The sequence below is a fragment of the Eubalaena glacialis genome, chromosome 8 (genome assembly GCF_028564815.1).
Source record: "Eubalaena glacialis isolate mEubGla1 chromosome 8, mEubGla1.1.hap2.+ XY, whole genome shotgun sequence".
NCBI classification, from domain to species: Eukaryota; Metazoa; Chordata; class Mammalia; order Artiodactyla; family Balaenidae; genus Eubalaena; species Eubalaena glacialis.
This window is the reverse complement of record NC_083723.1, coordinates 56220886-56240587: the sequence shown is the minus strand read 5'-3', so window position 1 is coordinate 56240587 and position 19702 is coordinate 56220886. Positions and strand designations below refer to the sequence as shown.

Sequence of the window (19702 nt, the reverse complement as noted above, 5' to 3'; positions counted from 1 at the left end):
CTCTAGATCCATGAAAAAAAAACTCACCTTATTTAACCTTCATACATACCAGAGTGGACTATTGGTGAGCCATTGATCAGATGCATATCTGCCCAATGCTTTGGCACTTTTGCCTTCACCCCACCCAACCTAGCCTTCTGATATTTGCCCGGTAGTATACTACTTTTCGTAAAACTTATCCCATAGCTATTTTCTGTAGCTTCTTTCTTAAATTGTGTATGTGTCTGTGTGTGTGTACATATATACATGTACATATATTTTTTTTTCAGGTGGAGTTCCCTTACATCCTCAGTCTCCCTTGGCAACAAAAGAGAGAATTTCACCTGGCATTAGAGGTACCCACAAATTACCCCGTCACAGACCCTTGAATCGAACCCAGTCTGCACCTTTGCCTCAGAGCACATTGGCTCAGCTGGTCATTCAGCAGCAACACCAGCAATTCTTAGAGAAGCAGAAGCAATACCAGCAGCAGATCCACATGAACAAGGTAAGTCCCCAAGCCACGTCAACATGCCGTAACCACTGGTGTGGAAATTGGGGTTTTCTTCACTGATGTGTGCACACAAGAGAGAATGTTGGTATCCATCACAGCCAAACGGAGACTGCCCTCCTGGCCCTGCTGTCAGGGCTCAAGGACACCATCACGTTATCACTGTTTTCTCCATCACTACATGTGTAGGACATTTGTAGCAAAATTGAGGTCCTAGATTAGAAAGTCTTTTATGATTGGGTACCTATCTTAATACAGAAGCACATACAGGCACACGTGTGCAGAGCCCCATTTTTTGTTATTGTAGTAAAGGTGTGAGGCAGAGTTGAAGTTTGCACAGGTGCTAGCAGCTATGCCAAGGTCGGCCAGTTAGGTATTTCTCAGCAACGTCTATGTATGCATGTTATATTTATTTTTTAATATGCCCTACTTTATTCCAGTCAGTGTTGAAGCAGTTTCTCAGAAACTTGTAGTAGTTTCTTTCTGGCAGCCTTATTGTGGCTGAAATGGGCAGCAAATGCCTGAATCACAGCACATCCTCAGGAGCCCTCCTGCTGAGGCAACCACAGTCATTCTAAAATAATGGTATCTGGCAGGCCAGCAAAGCGTTTTCAATAAACTTGTAAGCGAAACTGGTCTGTACAGTTTTGCCACTACTCTCTGCTATGGTAGCCTTACAAAGTAGAATCCTCTCATTTCTGGAGAATGAAAGGTCCTGAATATCAAAATTCGATCTATTATCCTTTGTTACTATATCATCTCCAAATATCTTGTAGAGACATTATACTGAGAAACAATGTCCTGTTTACTGATAAATGGATAGCTAAGAATTGAATTAGTATTTAAATGCTTTATTGTATTGTGATATAAACAAAAAATCTCATGAGAGAAGGTCTAATCATCTTTCTAATAGCAAGAGAAGGGGGTCTTTATCATGTGTTCACCTTATTGCAGGTAGGATTAGAGATTTTCTCTCCTCTTTGGCCTCCCTCTTAACAAGGCAGAGCCATGAAGGAAGGGAGCATGGGCTGAAGACCACAATACTGAACACAAATTCTTCCAGCCCAACCCTTTGCAGCATTCAAAGATGACGTGTATGTGTGTATATTGGGGTTCAGGGTGGTTGGCTGTGCCAGCTGCCTCTCCTGTTATCGTTTGCTGTACTGCAGATTGTATTTCACTATATTTCCGACTCTTTCTATATCATCACATTAATACCTGTTTTATTGCTACAGCATTTCTCTAAATCTATCAAATTGTTTTGGGTAAAATCAGTCTTGTCCGAGGAGAACCAGCTTCCTTCTTGTATAACGGCATATAATACTCCTTGTCTTGAATGTTATTCTGTGTGTTTACTACCTTATGGTAGAGTTATGTTGGTTTGTTTGTTTTGTGGTATCTTCGCACTACTTAAAACTACCAGGTATTCTTGAAACATTGTCCAGTGTGAGAGGAAAGACTGGGAATTCTACTTTTCACCTCACAATATTTTGATCTGGAATTAAGTTCATTTAGAAAAGTAGTATTGGATTGTAAGTATACTTTCTGCTACTTGGTTCTATTTCCTAGAAATATGTGGATGTGCGTATTCTATTATAGGTAAATTAGGTAAATTGATCCCTTTGAAATCATCATCTACAGATGATTTCTATGAATACCTTTAAGAATACTTTGGAATACATTTTTGATGACCTAGAGTTGCCACTGCTTCACACTCAGATGGTTTGTTAATATCAGAATCTTTGTATATTAGTATCACAGTCGAGATTTTGACAGGCAGATGCTAACCTCAGTCACATGGAAGAAACTAAGATGGAAAGCAGGCATTTGCATTTTAGCAATGAGAAAAGCAAATCTTATCAGAGACCTTCTCCCATGTGGAGCTGATTCCTTGGAATCTGTTAAGAATTCTTCCCAAAATTAGAAACAAACCTATACTTTTAGGTACATGTTTGTACAGTGGTTTGATTATTAAATCTTGTCTTAATTAGGCAAAATGAAGCCCAGAAAACTTCAAAGTACAAAGCTGATCTTTATATATTAACCTCTCTCAACTTGGGTGTTTAGATTACTCAAGCAGGTCTCTACTTGGCTTTTCTCCATGTATATATTCCATATGTTTAATCAAGATGGCATATGCACACTGGGTATTCTCCAGATTTGAAAATATTTCACCTGCCCTCAATTGTGTAAGGAAATAGAGAAGAATCTTATTAAATAAATCTTGAACTCCATCCTGTTCCATGGTATTCACAATAGAACCATTAATAAATGAATTGCTACTGTTCACCCTCCCCCATGAGGTAATGAAAACATTTTAGTTCACATTAGGAGAAGGCCAAACTTAGATGCCAAAAGATAACAAATTTCTATATTATAATATATTTATGTGTACTCTAACCATTTTGAATAACCATTAATGAAAAATAACCACAGAAACTTTAATATATGTCATTTTTTTCCTATTATCATGGAAGAACCTTTACTGAATCCATTCAGATTGGAGCCAAATAGCTGGCATCATAAAAGCATGGTCCTTACTCTTGAGATACTTATTCCAGCAGGAAATATAGGCACACATGAAGACATAGGTGTACAGATGACATATTTTAAAATGTCTTTTCCTTTTATTCCCTCCGCTTTTCTTTATGGTTCTTTTCTGAGGAATTTAGGAATTTTGAGGAAAAATGGAGTGAGAAGAAAGAAAAAATAAGTAGGTTTATCTCTAAACTTACATCATATTAAATATGATTGGCCTTCGTGGTATGAAATTTTTAATGATTTATTTGAATTGCTAATAATCTTTAGAAGAATTAGAAGCAAAGCTATACTTTTCGGAACAGTTTATACAATGATTGACTTATTAAATTTTAAAGACTTTCTCATATCTTGCTATTATTTGACTGCATTTATGAAAGCAGTCATTCATGCTTGTTATAACTATACAATGTAAATGTTATTAATCATACTAAACAATTTACCTACCTGTTACCTGATACTTTAATGACATTTACATGGGAAATTTGTGTGTGGTAAGATGTTAAGCCTCATGTAATTATGTTGTAAGTGCTTAATAGCTTAGCAGAAATACCCCAGGAATGGGTTTATGTAGCATTTGTATTGCTGTATCTACCAGTAAATAATGGGGCAAGCTTGAAAAATGAATGAAAAATGTCAGAATGATTTATCTCTGCTTCTCAGTTTGTATATTCTGTTTTCACTGAAAGAGTTTTGAGAAGCTTAACCATAAGAAAATCATGGCTTACAACATTTGTTCTTTGGTTTGTTTTTTTTTTTTTTTGAGACATTTAAAAAATTCAGAAATGCATTTAAACAATTTATATTACTAATATATAGTACCTTCATATTTCAAAAAAAATAAGAGTTTTTTAATATGAAGATTTCAAAAGAAAACTGTTGCTTTTGCCAGTATCTTTTGATTTTTTTATTAGAAAAAAATGGTTTCTAAAAGAGAATTTTCCTTGTAAATACAAAATAGCAAACAAAAATATAGGAGGGTATTGATAATTTTCTTCTGAACCCTTTTCAAGTTTAAATATTGCCACAGATTTTCTGGTAAAAACTATGATGAAAACAAAATACCACAGTTACTTGGACGTTTTTATGATTTTTGAAGGAGTATTCTGACCACTGCCTAATTAATAGAAGGGTAGATCTCTAGTCACATCACTCTCTGAATGATATACAGAAATTTTCCAAAGTATATTCAGGCATTTTTGTTGTGAGATAATTTGACATAGATCTCTGCCCCCTTCCAAATGACAACATTATTCTTTGAATTATTTCTCAGTTATAGTATTAATAGAATAGCATTGGTTGATGCCTAATTGTTGCTGTTTTAACTAGAATTTTAATAACTTTTCTAATACCTATATTTTTCATATTCATTCCATCAAATCCACATGAGAAGAAATTTTAAGAAAATTATTTCTTCATTCAGTACTTATTTGAATGAAATAATCTATGCAAGTATCCATTTAGCAAATCATTACTGAATTCTTACTTGGTACCAGACACTATTTTAGGCACTAAGAAAACAACATTCATTATCCTCATGGAGCTTACCATATGGGGAGCAGGGGACTGAAATATTCCAGTAAACAGTAATACAATACGATGTTTTAAGTATTAGGATAGGGGACATGAGGAAGGGAATTGTTTTCTTTGAGGAAACAAGATTTGAGACTTGTTTAGTTCTTCTCAGGATTATCTTGTCCTTTTTACATCTTTTCCTCTCCCTTCTCTCTTTCTCTCTCTCTCTCTCTCTCTCTTTCTTTCTCTGTCTCTCTCTCTCTCCTTCCCTGCCTCTTTCTCTGTTTCTCTCCCTCCCTCTCTCCCTCTCTTTCTTTCTTTGTAAAATGCTCTGTGATAAATGCCTTATGCATTCCTATGACTGGATATCAGCCAACACTTAAAAAAAACCCCACATAAATCATGAGATGATATCTTATACGTGTCAAGGTTCACTCTAGATATAAGTATTTATTATATATTTATTACTATGATACTTAGGCATTTTGACATGAGTGCTATTTTATCATAATAAAAATATATCTAAGACAAGAGCAGTAAAGGGGAGGGCGGGCAGATGTCCTACATTGCCCTTATTAAAACAGGTAGATTTTATGTCTCACAAGCAAGGCATGAATATAGTTAAGCTCAAATGCTGGCACAGAGCTAATGGGGAGCTTTCATCGGTTTTGGAAGAGAATTTGACCCTTTATTTGAGTAGTATCTATTGTATTCTTTTTCTTGACATAATTTTCTAACATAAATGTTACATTTTCTCCATAACCCCTCATGATTCATACCCACTCCTTGTCCCCAGTAATCCATCCAGAGCAACTCAGGGGAGAATATTCTTTCATGCCTGTGGTCACATACAAACATAGCATGGGGGTGTGTGTGTGTGTGTGTGTGTGTGTGTGTATTTTTCCTTATAAAGTATCCCTGAAGGCAGCACTAAAATATAACTGTTTTGTGCACTATTAAGCAAAGTGTATATTTTCCCAAGGAAATTAATTTGAACAACAATTATACAGACATTTACAATCCAAAGAGTTTACATATTTTGAAGTCACACTTCATATTAGTTTATCTTAATAAGAGTATTTCTATCCATGCCTTACTTGTAAGAAGATTAATATTTGAAGGATAATTAGGTAAGGACCATGTACCAATTTTTGCTCTTTTGCTACACCTATTTCTCCTCGTGTATCTTTTCCTCCCCATCTTTTATACAACATGCATCTTTCCAGAACCTTTCCCATAGGGACCTTAGGGATAGGATCATTTAAATGATGCCAGCTCTCTTTTATGTGTAGGATCTTCTATGAGCTGGGACACCATGCTAGCATTCTTATGCGTATCATCTCCTCAAACTATAAGCACACTTTTTTTTTTACTATCAAGAAAGTTAATTTAAAAGGGCTTAAGTAAGCTGACTGAGGTGGCTAGGTTAGTAGTTGACAGAGCTGGGATTCCGACATAGGTTGTATGACACAAAAACCTGTCCTTAACGTAAACTTAGGCTTATGATTTTCAATGTTGCTTTTATCACTAAGCAGGAGACAAGATTTTCCTAATTTTATTTTTGCCAAAAAGTAGGAAACTTACAATGAAAAACAAGGCAAACAAACCAAAAAAAGGAGGGTTATCTTATTTTTTAGCTATTTGTTTGGATTTGCCAGGAAGGAGAAATCCCATTTCCTGACCTTGCTTCCCAGTTCTCCACTCATTGCCCTCCATCCAGTTACTCACTTGGATGTCTTTTTATATGGACCCAATGGTGGGACTTTCAGATATCCTGTTGACTTTCCAGCAATGCAATGTGAATGCAGTACAGAGCCAACTCCAGCCAGGCCACACTTCATTCCTTTCTTCTGTGTTGTACCATTGCCATATTTTTTAGACTGGGCAAACATCTTGTCACAGGAGTTCTGAGCAAGCCTGAAGCTGAAAGTCAACTGACTTCATCAAGTTCAACTGAAATGCAAATGTTGGCATCTCATCTATGGGTGGTTTGGAAAATGCCTTGTTTTAAGTTTTGAAAAATGGATGAGTAGAAACTTGAACTGGGCTTTCATTTAGGAAAGTAGGCATTACTGTTGTCAGGTTTAATTTCTCTCTATCCATTTGACAGCTTGTTTCCATGCAGAGTCTTTAATCACCAATTTAGGATTACATTTTGCCCATTAGATGGATAGTATGTCCAAAAACTTTAGCAGGCATTGAAAGGCAGTCTTAATTTTATAACAGTAAAAAGCCTCCTAGATTATTTATCTATCTATAGAGGTTTATAAAAGAAACTTTGACTTTACCCTTAAATAGATGCTATTTCGACATGATTAGCCCAATGTAAATAGATCCTTGTAGGTATGTATTGGGCTTCAAAAAAAAAAAAAAAACTACTTATGCTGCAATACCGGCTTACATCATCATAGAGAATTCATATAGAAGCATTTCACTATATAATTACAAGTTGATGGTTTATAATATACAGAAAATGGCTTGTTGCTTTATTATTAGATGTGATGAAATCCTGTGTTTGGAAAAGAAACTAAATGACCATTTCAGTGGATTAATGTGTAACATTCATAAACGTTCCCAGTGCTGCTTTCATAACTTGAAGACCAAGGGAAGGACCTCGACCTTTCCCTTTCACTCTGCACTGTTAATCTAGTCAGAGACGCTTTTATTGAATGAGAAAAACAATAGTTGGACATGACTATGAGGTAAGAAAATAGGGGAAAGAAAAATATCTGGGGAATTAGGCCATGTGAGTGGTTTGACTGATGTTGATTCCAGGAGTTCAAAAGGAGAGGGAAGCTAAATAATTTGGTTGTTTCCCAACCTTGACAAATAGTTTCATTTGACAGAATGAAATAATTAAGTCTTACTAAGGAATTTTTAATATAACTAAGTGATTTGTGGACATGAAAACCACCGATGTGTAGCAGTCTCTTTGTTACAGATTTTGGTTGCTTATAAGTGCCTGATTTTAGGGGTTTTTTCCTCTGTATCTTTCTGCTCTTTCTCTAAATATTTATGAAGACTGAGGGATTATAGTGACCCTGAAATGTCATACAGTCTGGAGTATTCCCATTCCTTCAGGCAGAATTGCATCCAGGGCTCTGCTCCCATGTCCTAAATATATCGTTACTCTCTTGCTATCAACTTAATTGTATCAACCAGCAATAAAAACTCACTTCTAAAAAATAATTTCCTGGCATGGAATAATTGGTGCTCCACAAAGATTTATTAGCAACTATTTTGCTGCATCCTGGAAGTGAAAACAGAGAAGGCATGTTTTTCCCCTTGAATGGCTCATAGACCTGCAAATAGATAATTTTAATCAAATGTAGTTCTACAGAATGCATAGTTCATATGAATTGCAAAATCTGGAATGCTGGGTAGCCTTTCCAAGAGAAGTTTCTGATGCCCTGCACACTTATTTATTTGTTTTGCGACTTTGACCAAAGTGTCATACCTCTTTGTCCACTAATGCTCTAATCTGCACACTTTAGAGGTTTATAGTGAGAATTACATGAGAGGATGTACTGAAAGTGCTTTGTAAACATAGTAAGAAATCCTTCCATTTAACACAGTATTTATATTCTTATATAGCACTAAGAGTTATATCTTCCCAGTTATGTTAATGCAAATGGCTTTCTGGAAGTGTAGAATATTTCTAAGACACACATTTTTCACTTGCCTCAATATTGCATCAAGCTACTTTGTTGTAAACCAAACCACTAAATTTTGTTCCAGCTCTTCCTTGCATCTTTGTATTCATCGTGAAGCTGACCTTGTTTTCTCTTTGGACCAATATTATGGTTAGTTATTGAATTTTTTATTGAGGTATAATTCACACACTGTAAAATTTATTCCTTTTGCTGCTCAGTTGAATGAGTTTTGACAAATGTATATCGTCATATAATTACTGCAATCAAGATACAGAACAATTCCCTCAACTTCCAAAATTCCCCTGTGTTGCTCTTTTGCAGTCAATCCATACTCCTACCTCCAAGCCCTGGCAAAGTACTTGAATTTTTGACCATGTAGGGAACATAAAACGAATCACAAGTATGAAGGATGGTGTATTTTAAGAGCATGCAGACATCAGCCCTAAATGATTTAAACCATAAAATGTTCAAGCAAGAAGAGACATAAGGGATTCTTTGCAGAGGTCACAAGCTGATAGTCTATGGACTGGATCCATTCCATTGAACTGATGTCTTTGGCCTGCCTGGTGTCTTAAAAAGCATTCAAGTTTTTGGTCAGTCATTTCAAATACAAATCTGGATTTCTGGCATTGCCTGAAAAATTGAAAAGTCTGGCTACACTGGGCCCACTTTTCCATGTGGCAATTATTGTCTGGGGTTTACTCTTGGTTGTCTTTTTTAAGTAGCGCTTGCACTGCTATCCAGTTTACCCAAGCAAGGGATTGAGGGGAGAAAGGGAGATGTTTATGAGTCAAGTGGTCAGGAGCTCCCTGGCTTTGAGATCTTGTCTATTCTGAGACACAGTCCAAAATCACCAAGAGTTAGCAAAGAAAATAAGCATGCCTTTCCTCACTGTGCCTCTATTCATTACCCTTAAAGAAGGAAAAAAGAAAACTTTAAAAAAATGTACTGTCAACTGAAGATCAGGAAGGTGATTATCAGGGAAAAATCCTATTATGTAATATAAAAGGACATAAAATTACACAGTGCTCTAAAAGAGGGAAAAATAGCTCATTTGTGTTCTAGTTAAGAAAAGCCCCTAATAGTTCTTGTTACACTCTCTTCCTGAGGATTTTATGTTCTGAAAGGCCAGTCTTCCTGTTTCCACTTTTGCCCACCTAAATCCAATCTTCTGTAGCAGCCAGAGAGATCATTTACAAATGCAAATCAAATCATGTCAAGGGCTTCCTAAAAACTCCCCAGTTGCTCCTTATTGTTTGTAGGATAAAATCAAAATATCTTTTCATGGCCCACAGGCTCTTGCCCCGTCACTGACCTTATCTCCGACTCCCTACCCGTACTCGCTGAGCTCCCACCACGTTGGCCTTCCCTCCAGTCTGTGAGGAGTCTCCTTCCATCTCCTGGAATGAACTGCTAGCCACAGTTCTGTGTGGAATGTTCGACCTCCAGGTGTTCTTATGACTCGACCTTGGTACTGGAGTCTCTCTCAGCTCAAACCTCACCTCTTCAGAGCGGCCTTCCTTGCGCATCCAAATTGGACACAGACACTCACTCCTTCCCCCATTATTCCCTATCACATTTAGTTCCACTCTTCAGTTACTTATTTTTTATTTCCCCCCGAGAGACAGAATCTTGCCTGATGGACCGCTCTCTTCCCAGGTCCTGGCACATAGCAAGTGCTCAGTAAAAATTTGTTGAATGAATGAAAGAGTGGGTAACTTTCTCTAACTAGCCGGGAGGAGGAAATTTTCAGTCTCCTTTCTGGAAGTGAACACATAATTGAGTTATTGGAATATTAGGATGTTTTGAGAGCAGAAGAAAGGATATTTTAATTACTGGCATTGTTTTGGATAGTCATTTAGCATTATAAAAATAAACGCATTTTTATGAAGAATTCATTTGGTCCCTAGATTAATTTTATATCTCTTCAATATTGGCAAGAAAGGGTGTTTTTCAGTTTAGACTTTGAATTTATCTGAATAATGGACCAGTACTTAGAAAATCTTTCTCTCTTGTTATTTAACTTTGGTTCTTCTGGTTATTTCCCTAAAATGCACAGAAGCAAAATGACATGTAGTATTTTGGCTTGAGTCGGAGTTCTTCTCTAAGTAGACCTCTTGATTTGAAAGCCCTCCAAGCTCTGGTTGTTTTTGAGAACAGTTGGTACATACCTAATCTATTTGTGAATTGAGGCAGAATTTTATCATTATTTTTAAATCTAGTTTCCTTGGAGCTTAAGGGAAGGGTTTTATTTTCCAAAAGAAGTATTTTACATTTATTTAAAAGAAAAAAAAAAAACTTATGCTATTGCCATTCCCCAAGTAAAATCTGTCTTAAAATCTGAGGCAAAATAAGAAAGTGATGAATAGGCTTGAAGGTCATTTTGCATGGTTTAATTCAAACACTTGTGCCGAATGGTTTGTTGACAATTTCAGAAAATCAGATGTCTATCAGAAACAGATTTACTCCTTATATACTCCTGTTCTTAGTTTGATATTCCATATCTAAAGATATTTGTGGGGACATGAAGGATTTCTGTGGCTAAAGTTAAAAATATAAAATTTAAAGATATTTTATTCAAAAGCACTATGGTTATGTTGGTTTGTAGAATTTTATCAAACAGTGTAACTTACACAGAGATGGACTTAAATGGGTTAATGTGTAAAGATTAGCAGCACAGCCTTTAAATATTATTTAATGAATTTTACACCATTTGCCAATAGATTATATGATGTTCAGCATGGAATTATGTTGAACATCATATAATATAACAAAGTCCAAACACTGAAATTGTGGACTTGCTATAGTTATGACCCTAGCAGGGATTGATAAGAATTCAAGAGCTGAGTTATAATACTTGAAGCTGTGAGCAGTTTGGATAAATTATCATGCTATCTGGTCTATAAAATCTCCAGCGTTAAGTGTGTATAGTGGGTGTGTTGCAAACCCAGAATGGTGATGGACCGCCTGCAGCATTCGTAGTGTTTGGTACAATTGCTGTACAGTAGCATGGAGAATACAGAGACATGCTGACAGATGAGGAGAAGCACAGATAAAAGGAGTAGAAGAAGCTGCTCAGCCATCATCTTCTTTATCTCAGCTGGGTTCCCCACCAAAGTAACTCACCTGGTGTCAGACGAATGACACACAGTGTGTTTTACAGATGGGGCCTCAGCCGAGATTCACGCAGGCTTACACATTTATCTGTCACACAGATGTTTCTTCTTGTGTTTTCTAGCCAGCAAGGCAACAGCTCAACTTTGCTGGGGGATCACCTCCAGATGTTCAACCAAAGAGAGACCCTGCCACCCCACTGAGAGTAAGCAGACAGCTTCTCCCTGCAGCTGGGGCCACTCAGCAACAGTACAAATTAGAAAAGGGTTTGCTCATACCTTCTTTGTAATGGTCACATTTGTAGTTCAAAAACACATAGAACACAACATAGTCCCAACACTGGATTTCCTAGTAAATAGTCAGAAACTTACAAATAACAGCAAGTAACTTTTCACTTTAAAAATCTGAAATACGTCAAACCTGGCAGGCACGTTTTCTGTGACTTTTGTTTGCAGATTTTCTTGATGTTCATTGCTAATTTTTCCACTCCAGCAAATTAGACTGTTTAAATAAAAACAGCTTGAGTCAAATATCTAAAAAAAATAAGTGTAGGTTAACTCCCTCTGTGCATTTATATTTTGCAAAACGGTCTCCAGGAGATCCCATTTATTTCTTTTGTATTTTTTGAAACTTCACAAAGAGCATGTTTTATTCCATAAATGGTGAAAAAGTAGTAGTTGTTATTCACGTGGATACTGGCATTCGCCTCATAACCTGGGGAAAAAAACGTGTCAAAGCTTTGTTGCTAAGCACTAATTAAGTTTTCAGATATTTATGAAGACAAGTGAGAGAGAAACAAGGATAAATCCTAGATTTTCGACTCGTGCAACTGGGTAATGCTGTTTACTCAGATGAGAAAAATTAGATGATTGATACATTTGGGTGCAGTGGGAATAAAGGTTATCTTTGAGCTACTTAAAGTTTCTGATGCCTATTGGATATTTTAGATCTAAGTGATGACGTTAGGTAAGCAGCTGAATAAGCAAGTTTGGAGCTCAGGGGAGACATTGGAATTGTTTATATGAATTCAGTTGTCATTGGAATATAGCCGTTTGAGAGGAGAATGCCGAGTGGAAGGGTATAAAAAGTTCTAGGTGTCTTCCCTTTTCTGGAGATGACTCGGCTTTTACTTGGGCATGAAATTCCTTCTCTATAAAATAAGGATTTGAAGAATGTTATTAGAAAATTTCCAATTCCAACATTTTATATCTATATGATCTCCACTCATAAGTCACCATTTTGTGTCAAGAAGCATTTCTTTTACAAACCCGTAAGGAATTCTGCCTTTGGAAGAGATCATTTTACTGTCAGACCTTCTTTTCCAGTTATCACAGCATTATCCATTCTGGCACTTTTCTCCCTCATGTTTCCTTTAGTCCAGCAGAAGTGTAGATGAAGCCAGAGGCACTGGAACAAATAGTATTGTTTCTGTGTTGTACACTGGAAATTGTTATATACACTTTCATGTATGTCGCTATGTCAGTGAGGTGGTAAATACCAAATGTGATTCATGCACTAAATGATATGATTTCTGGGTACTCCGGTGACCTCAGAAATACATTAACAGATCGGATTTTCTGTTAAAGGTTTTCTGTTAAAATGTACATATGATTTATTCTGTAACCACTCAGCATTTTGTCAGTATTAAAGATTTTCTTTGACGTATTTGCTATCTGTAGGAAATTATATTTCAGTAAATTCACATACATCTTGTCTGGTCTTTGGCTGCACCACTGTTAGTAATATCAGTCTCTTACTTTCAAAGATGCTATGATTTTGTCATGTTTTCTTTTCTAAAATGCTTCATCCTGACTGCACCTGCTAATATCCTATTTCAAGTGCCACTGGATTTGGTATTTATGCAGTCATTATTGACTTTAACGAGAGAGATTTCAGTCAAATAGTGTGGATGAAAGCCTAGTTGGCGAGAATTCTAAAGAGAATGGGACAAGAGAAATGAAGACAATGAAGAGAAATAACTCAAGAAGTTTTACTGTGAAGGAAGGTACATAATGGGTTTGTGGGGGGGTGGTCAAGGGAGGTTTCATTTAAAATGGATGATAAGACTGAAGGTGTCCAAGTGGAAGTACTCCAGCAGAGATGGGAAATGCGTGATGGAAGACAGAGTGGATAACTGCAGGAATGGATAGGACCCCGGGCATTAAGCTGAGGGGTTGACTAAGATAGGGGTGCAGAGCTTTCTTTCACTGTAACAGGAGGAAGAGTGAGTGGGACAGCTTGGTAACCGAATGTTGAGTGTCTCTGGTGATGCTTCTATTTGCTCACCGAAATAAGAAGCAGAGGTAGCAGGAGTGAGGAAGAGGTCTGGATATTAGAGGTTTGAGGAGAGAGGAAGTAATTTGAAATAGTCATTGAAAGAGTGGGAGAAAATTAACTAGAGAAATGTACTAGGATTTCCAGGCAGCACTGAGGGTCCATTTGAGGGTTGTGATCGCAAATTTGAAGAAAAACACTCAGCATGACTGTAATTTGTTTATTTGTTTCCTAGCTTATTCAGCTGCTTGGGTTTGGCAGGGATTTAGTATTAACCAAGGTTAGAAGTCTTACTTATACGGTAAAATCCATATTGAAAAGGGCAGGGGAGTTGAAGATAATAAGCGAGTGATTTTTATTGATGGAGAATGGAACCTAGTCCAGCAAGGAAGGAAGTCGGGGAATGAGGGCGGTGGCGGTGATGGGCAGTGAGAATGTGGTAGGCCCAGTAGCTTGGAAGACCCTCCAGAGGTGAGGAATGATTGGGGTCAGAATATTCTGAGGGTGAGCCAGAAGAAAGAAATGATGTTTGAAATTGAGGTTTAGGAGAGTGTACAGTTACCAACGAAGACCAGGTCATTGGGAGCTGAGGGGTGGAGGACAAGACCATTGGAGGTTCGGGGGTCAAGGCAGTGAGAGGCCATGCTGGAACTGAAGCTGAGGAGAGAAATAGCAACAGAAAAGTCTTTTTACTTAGCGGGTGGCATCTGTAACTTCCTCTTGGTTATTAAATACTCCCTGTAGTCAAACATCCAGAAGCTGGATAAGATGCAGAGTCACCCACAGGAAACAGGAACTTTTGACGTGGCATTTCCTGGACACTGGTCATGTGCTCTCTGGCTGACCTTTCATGAATGGCCTTTAGTTCCTGTCCTGTGGCCACACATCCCATAGAGTTTTTTTTCTTTTGCCCTCACAGAGGCTCTTATGGGCAGGATCCTTTGACCACCTTGTGGAGGCGTCTCTGACCCACCAGTATCCTTGGCCCATCAGCTCTGATGAGCTAGCTCCCGTGGACCTTTCCAGCTAAGCTTTGGTAGTGAGAGGGAGAATTTCTACAGCTCAGTAACCATCCATCCATAAGATGAATTGCAGCAGTCTTCTGGCAGATAGTCTGAGGGGCTCTTGCAGCCTCCTTCACCTGACTAATACTTTTTCTAAGTAAATCTCTTCTCCCCACAAAATCCTCTCACCTGCTCTTGTATGTCATTCTAGGTGAGTGATGGAGGTCAAAGTTGCAGGCCTGGCTGATGACCTCTCTGTCTCTCTCTCTCTTTCTTTCTCTCTCTCTTTCTCTGTCTCTCTCTCTCTCTGAAAAGTGAGTGGGTGTTTGTCACCTAATGTTCTTATCCCTGGTGTCCCAGCTAAAACTGGAGCTTTTCAATTAAAACCCTGCTTGTTTTCTGTGGTGTTAGATGTTTTTTCCCCTAGCCAATTAAATGGAATTTTACAATTGTGTAGTCAGAGTTCAGGAATATTACATTGTCTCTTTCCTCCAAAATCTCAACAGTGTTCAAGTTATTATGTATTTAAGACAAGAAGAGCTGATGAGTGTTCACGATTGGTACAAGGGTCCTGCAGATAGTTTCCTAAAAAGTACTTAAAAACACTTAAAGCATGGTGGGATGAATGTTCTCCTTATACTGAGTGTCCAGGAACAATAGACGTTAGATTGTAGGCATGAAGGAAATTAATATTTAAGTTTACCGTCTTCATTTTGATATGAGTTTTGATTGGTACGTATTCTCTTCGCTCGATCATGTCTAGTTTAGGATTAGTGATGTTTAGGTCTTATATATGGTTTATCCTAATTTATATTTTATTTCTCTAGAAGCTTATTCACAACCCAAATATATTATAAACTGTGTTACCCTCTCCAAAATCATCTTCCAACTTTCTCTCCCTGTCTTCCTGTGCTCAAACCCCACTGGCCTTTCAATGGCTCAAATGCACGGGGCTCCTCTTTCAGTCCACACACTGTGCCTTCTGCCAGAAGTGCTCCCTCCCCTGATTTCCACTCCTTACACACACCCAACGACTCCTGTCCATCCTTCATCTTTCATGTCTCAGCCTAAACATAGCCCTTCCTCAGTGAAACCTTCCTTAGTAGTCCACACTTCCCCTCCTATACCAACTAGTGTGTTTTCTTTTAACACCCTGTGTTTCTTTTTTTTTTCATTTACCACACTTGAAAAGAAGAACAAATTTATGTATCTATTTGGTGCCTTTCTAACACTCTAAACTATAAGCTCCATGAGGGCAGGGCAGTGGCTGTTTTCCCAGTGCCTAGCAGGGTGTCTTGAACACAGGTGGCACTCAGTAAATATTTGTTGAACAAATGGATGAAAACTCCCAGGATAATTCTACTACAGTGAAATTGAAAGGCTTTGTCAGCATATGCAGGGCCATTTGAGGTTGTGAGGATTGGAGGAATATCTAAGAGGTTAAGACACCCTGCAAAGTTTGAGTTCTTATGTATTCTAACTCTACAGTATGTGTTTAGTTTTAAAAACATAGTTAGGTGTGAGTGGGAGGTAAATTTGAATTTTTCATAGAAAAATCTGTATTCATGATTTTTGTGGTGGTATTCTAACCGTGCTGCTCATTATAATAATTGGCTTGTTGCTTACATGGGCACTGACTCAGCAGAAAATTCTAACCACTCTTGAAAACACAGTTCAAGATCTGCAGATGATCAGTCAATAGGGTCCTTGTCAAATAAAACAAAAAGCCTACACGAGATGGAATCATCTTGAGAATTTTTCCCCATATTCTGAGCTTTTATACTATGGCATTTTGCTATTGTTTAAGTTAGGTGTGTTGTCAATTGTTTTTTAAAATTATAATTCGTACACTTCTGAAGATTAAGTATGATTTAATTTACAAAATAAAAGGTCTAAATAATAATTTTCAAATTAAAAAGAATTCCTTGTTTCTTTCCTGTTATTTAATTTACATTTGGATATGTTTATAAAACATTTTTAGTGCTGTCAAATTTTTTTAATTCCACATCTTTTTAAAGTTCAGGATTTCAAAATCAGTATATCCATGTTTTAGAAGTATATAGGAAGGTCTTTTATCATTTGACCATTTAGGTATAGGAAAATTAATAGGCAAGAAGAACTCTTAGCATTTGTGCTTCCATCCTTTACAGTGGTTGCCATTTGTTGGAAAATGAGATTGTGAAAGTTTCGTTGTTTCCATAGAAAAAGTTTATTATTTACTTTTTTCCAAAAGAATGATCTATCTTTAAAAACCACTTAAAGACTTCATTCCCTGTCTAGGACACCAGTACAATATGGAATTGATGGGACTGCTTCAGATTTAGTACTACTGAGGAAGTTTGTTGCGTACAAATTCATTCTGAAACGAATGTTCAGAGATTAGACATCAGAGTGTACTGAAGTAGAGTCATAAGAAATCAAAGTGTATGTTGCTGCTCTGTTACCACCAAGAACTATTGAATTTTGAACCCCTGAACACTCTCTTCTAGCTGCTTTCGAAATCTATTGAACAACTGAAGCAACCGGGCAGTCACCTCGAGGAAGCGGAGGAAGAGCTTCAGGGGGACCAGGCGATGCAGGAAGACAGAGCGCCCTCTAGTGGCAACAGCACTAGGAGTGACAGCAGTGCTTGTGTGGATGACACATTGGGACAAGTTGGGGCTGTGAAGGTCAAGGAGGAACCAGTGGACAGTGATGAAGATGCTCAGATCCAGGAAATGGAATCTGGGGAGCAGGCTGCTTTTATGCAACAGGTAATAGGCAAAGATTTAGCTCCAGGATTTGTAATTAAAGTCATTATCTGAATATGAAATGCATTGCAGGTTTTGGTAAATGGATATAATTTCCTATCCGATTATATCTCTGAATGATTTGACTTTAGTGTTTAAGGATTCTAATGCAGATATATCTTTATATAGATCTTTCTATATACTGATCTCTATATAGATATCAAGGTTTCATTGAAACTCTACTGGTAAGGAAATACCTGTTACACTAAAATTATACTACATCAGTATCCAAGTAATAGGGTTTTAATTCATCCCAAAGCCTGCCCCACCAATTACTTCTAAGGAAAACGAACTCACTGTTGTTTTTAGTTTATCTGTTGAGATCAGTGACTGCTGGATATAGTTTCCCAGTCTGATCAATGAAACATTCTATTAGTTCTTGATTTTTTTGATATGCAGAATTCAATTTTCACATTGTTGTACATAATGTATCATACTACAGTCTTGAACCCTGTTAAAGGTAGTCAGCCCTTCCTTCCTCTCTCTTTTTTGTTAAGTGAAATGTTCTGGTTACTATGCCAGTAGTCCTAGGTTATTGTATAGATTGCAACTGAAAATTTTAGGAATAGAGGTGGTTTTAAATATATAGATGCAAAGTACAGCACAGCACTATTTTAAATATTACATTATGTCTCACCTAGTACTGCTCATTTCATTTTTATCCTGTGTTATTTGATGACATTGTTTATTGAAAAAGATCAAATGAAGCAGATGCAAATGTTGGCAAGAAGTAATGTGCAGCATTATGGTGCGATCAGATACTGTATTGTATCTACAGTTGTGGAAAACATAGTAACGGTGTGATTATTATCTGATATGAAGTCAAAATCATGTTTAAAAGAAGAAGGTGTATCATGTTTGATAATCATTGTCACTAGGATCTCTTTAATATAATTCCATAATGACACGGCATATACCATACTATTTTGGCAAATAAAAAAATTAGGAAAGTTAGGTTTAACAAAAGAATCTACTTGTACATAATGCACCTTCAGAAGGACTATGTCCTTTGATGTTATGAAATGCAAACAACTTTGAAGGCAACAGTAGACTGTTTATTTAAGTCAGTTCTTTGTCAGGTTCCTGCTGTTCTACAGAAAACTGATTCTATGAGGCTGAACAGGAAATGCCTTGTGGAAACAGGAAGTCCAAGTGATTCATGTACTGAGGAATGTAGGGAAAAAAAAAAAACGGAGGATAGTGTTTTACTCTCTCTGTTTTTAAAGGGCACTCTATGAATTGATTTATTGTCTAAGAAAATAACACCACAAGTAGGGAAATTGTTAAGGAAGCTTTTCACTGGAACATTTCCTTCATACTCCCTTTTGATATGTTTACCTTGTTTTATAGGTTTACTTTTGTTAAGCTAGTTAAAGATTCATTGTATTAAGACCCCTTTAATATGGATAATCCAAATTGACCTAGAATCTTTGTGAGGTTTTTTTCTATTAAAATATTTATATTTCTAAATCCGAGGCATTTTAAGGTGTAGTATCCTGTTTCAAAGGAGATATAGCAGTTTTGCCAAATGTAGACCTTGTACAACTGTATGTTACTGGCACGTGTTGTTTACATTTTGCTGTGACATTTTAAAATCTTTCTTAAAAAAGGTTACTGCTAAAGATACATTATCCTTTTTTAAAAAGTCTCCATTCAAATTAAATGAACATAACTAGAAGTTAGAAAGTTTAAAACATTTCCATATAATGAAAGTCCTGATAATTTGACAAATAGCTGTAATAGGCAACACTTCCTACTACCAACATACTTTGGTTAGTATATTCCTTCAGATTAAAATGACTTTTTGTCAGTTGTTTTGCATTAAAAATATGACATTCCTAAGATAAAATTGTTTATTTTTCCCATCTCATAAATATACATTTTCTTTAAAGTCTTTTTTCAATCTCATAAAAAAGGGATAGTGCATCTTTTAAAATACATTTTATTTGGGGAGGAACATGTGGCTGAGCAGCCTTTTGTATAATATTACTGCAAAGATATGTAATCACAAACAAAAAAAAACCTATTTTTTATAATGTCATTTGAGAGAGCTTCATCAGTACAGTTGGTGGACGTTAATTGTTTGAATTTGATAGTCTTTGAATTTAATCAAGAAACTACCTGGAACCAGTGAAAAGGAAAGCTGGACTTAAATAATCTTAGAGCTAATTGATAAATGTCTCTTTTAAAATCTACTGTATTTATTATAATTTACACCCTTGAAGGTGATCTCTTGTTTTGTGTTGTAAATATATTGTTTGTATGTTTCTCTTCTTGCCTTCTGTTATAAGTCTCTTCCTTTCTCAAATAAAGTTTTTTTTAAAA

The 19702-nt window shown here is 36.7% G+C and overlaps 1 protein-coding gene across 7 annotated transcripts in view; it reads left to right on the top strand.

Annotated features, from left to right (window-relative positions):
- Positions 1-19702, top strand: part of HDAC9 (histone deacetylase 9) — a 1013429-nt gene that overhangs the window by 601323 nt on the left and 392404 nt on the right. For 6 of the 7 annotated variants that reach the window (XM_061198520.1, XM_061198516.1, XM_061198518.1 and 3 more), the window contains 2 exons: positions 270-487; positions 17078-17483. In XM_061198520.1, coding sequence (XP_061054503.1) covers positions 270-487; positions 17078-17392 — 533 coding nt within the window. In that variant the 3' untranslated portion in view covers positions 17393-17483. Of the gene's footprint in view, positions 1-269; positions 488-17077; positions 17484-19702 lie in introns of those variants that run through there. The other variant, XM_061198513.1, reaches the window with a different exon arrangement.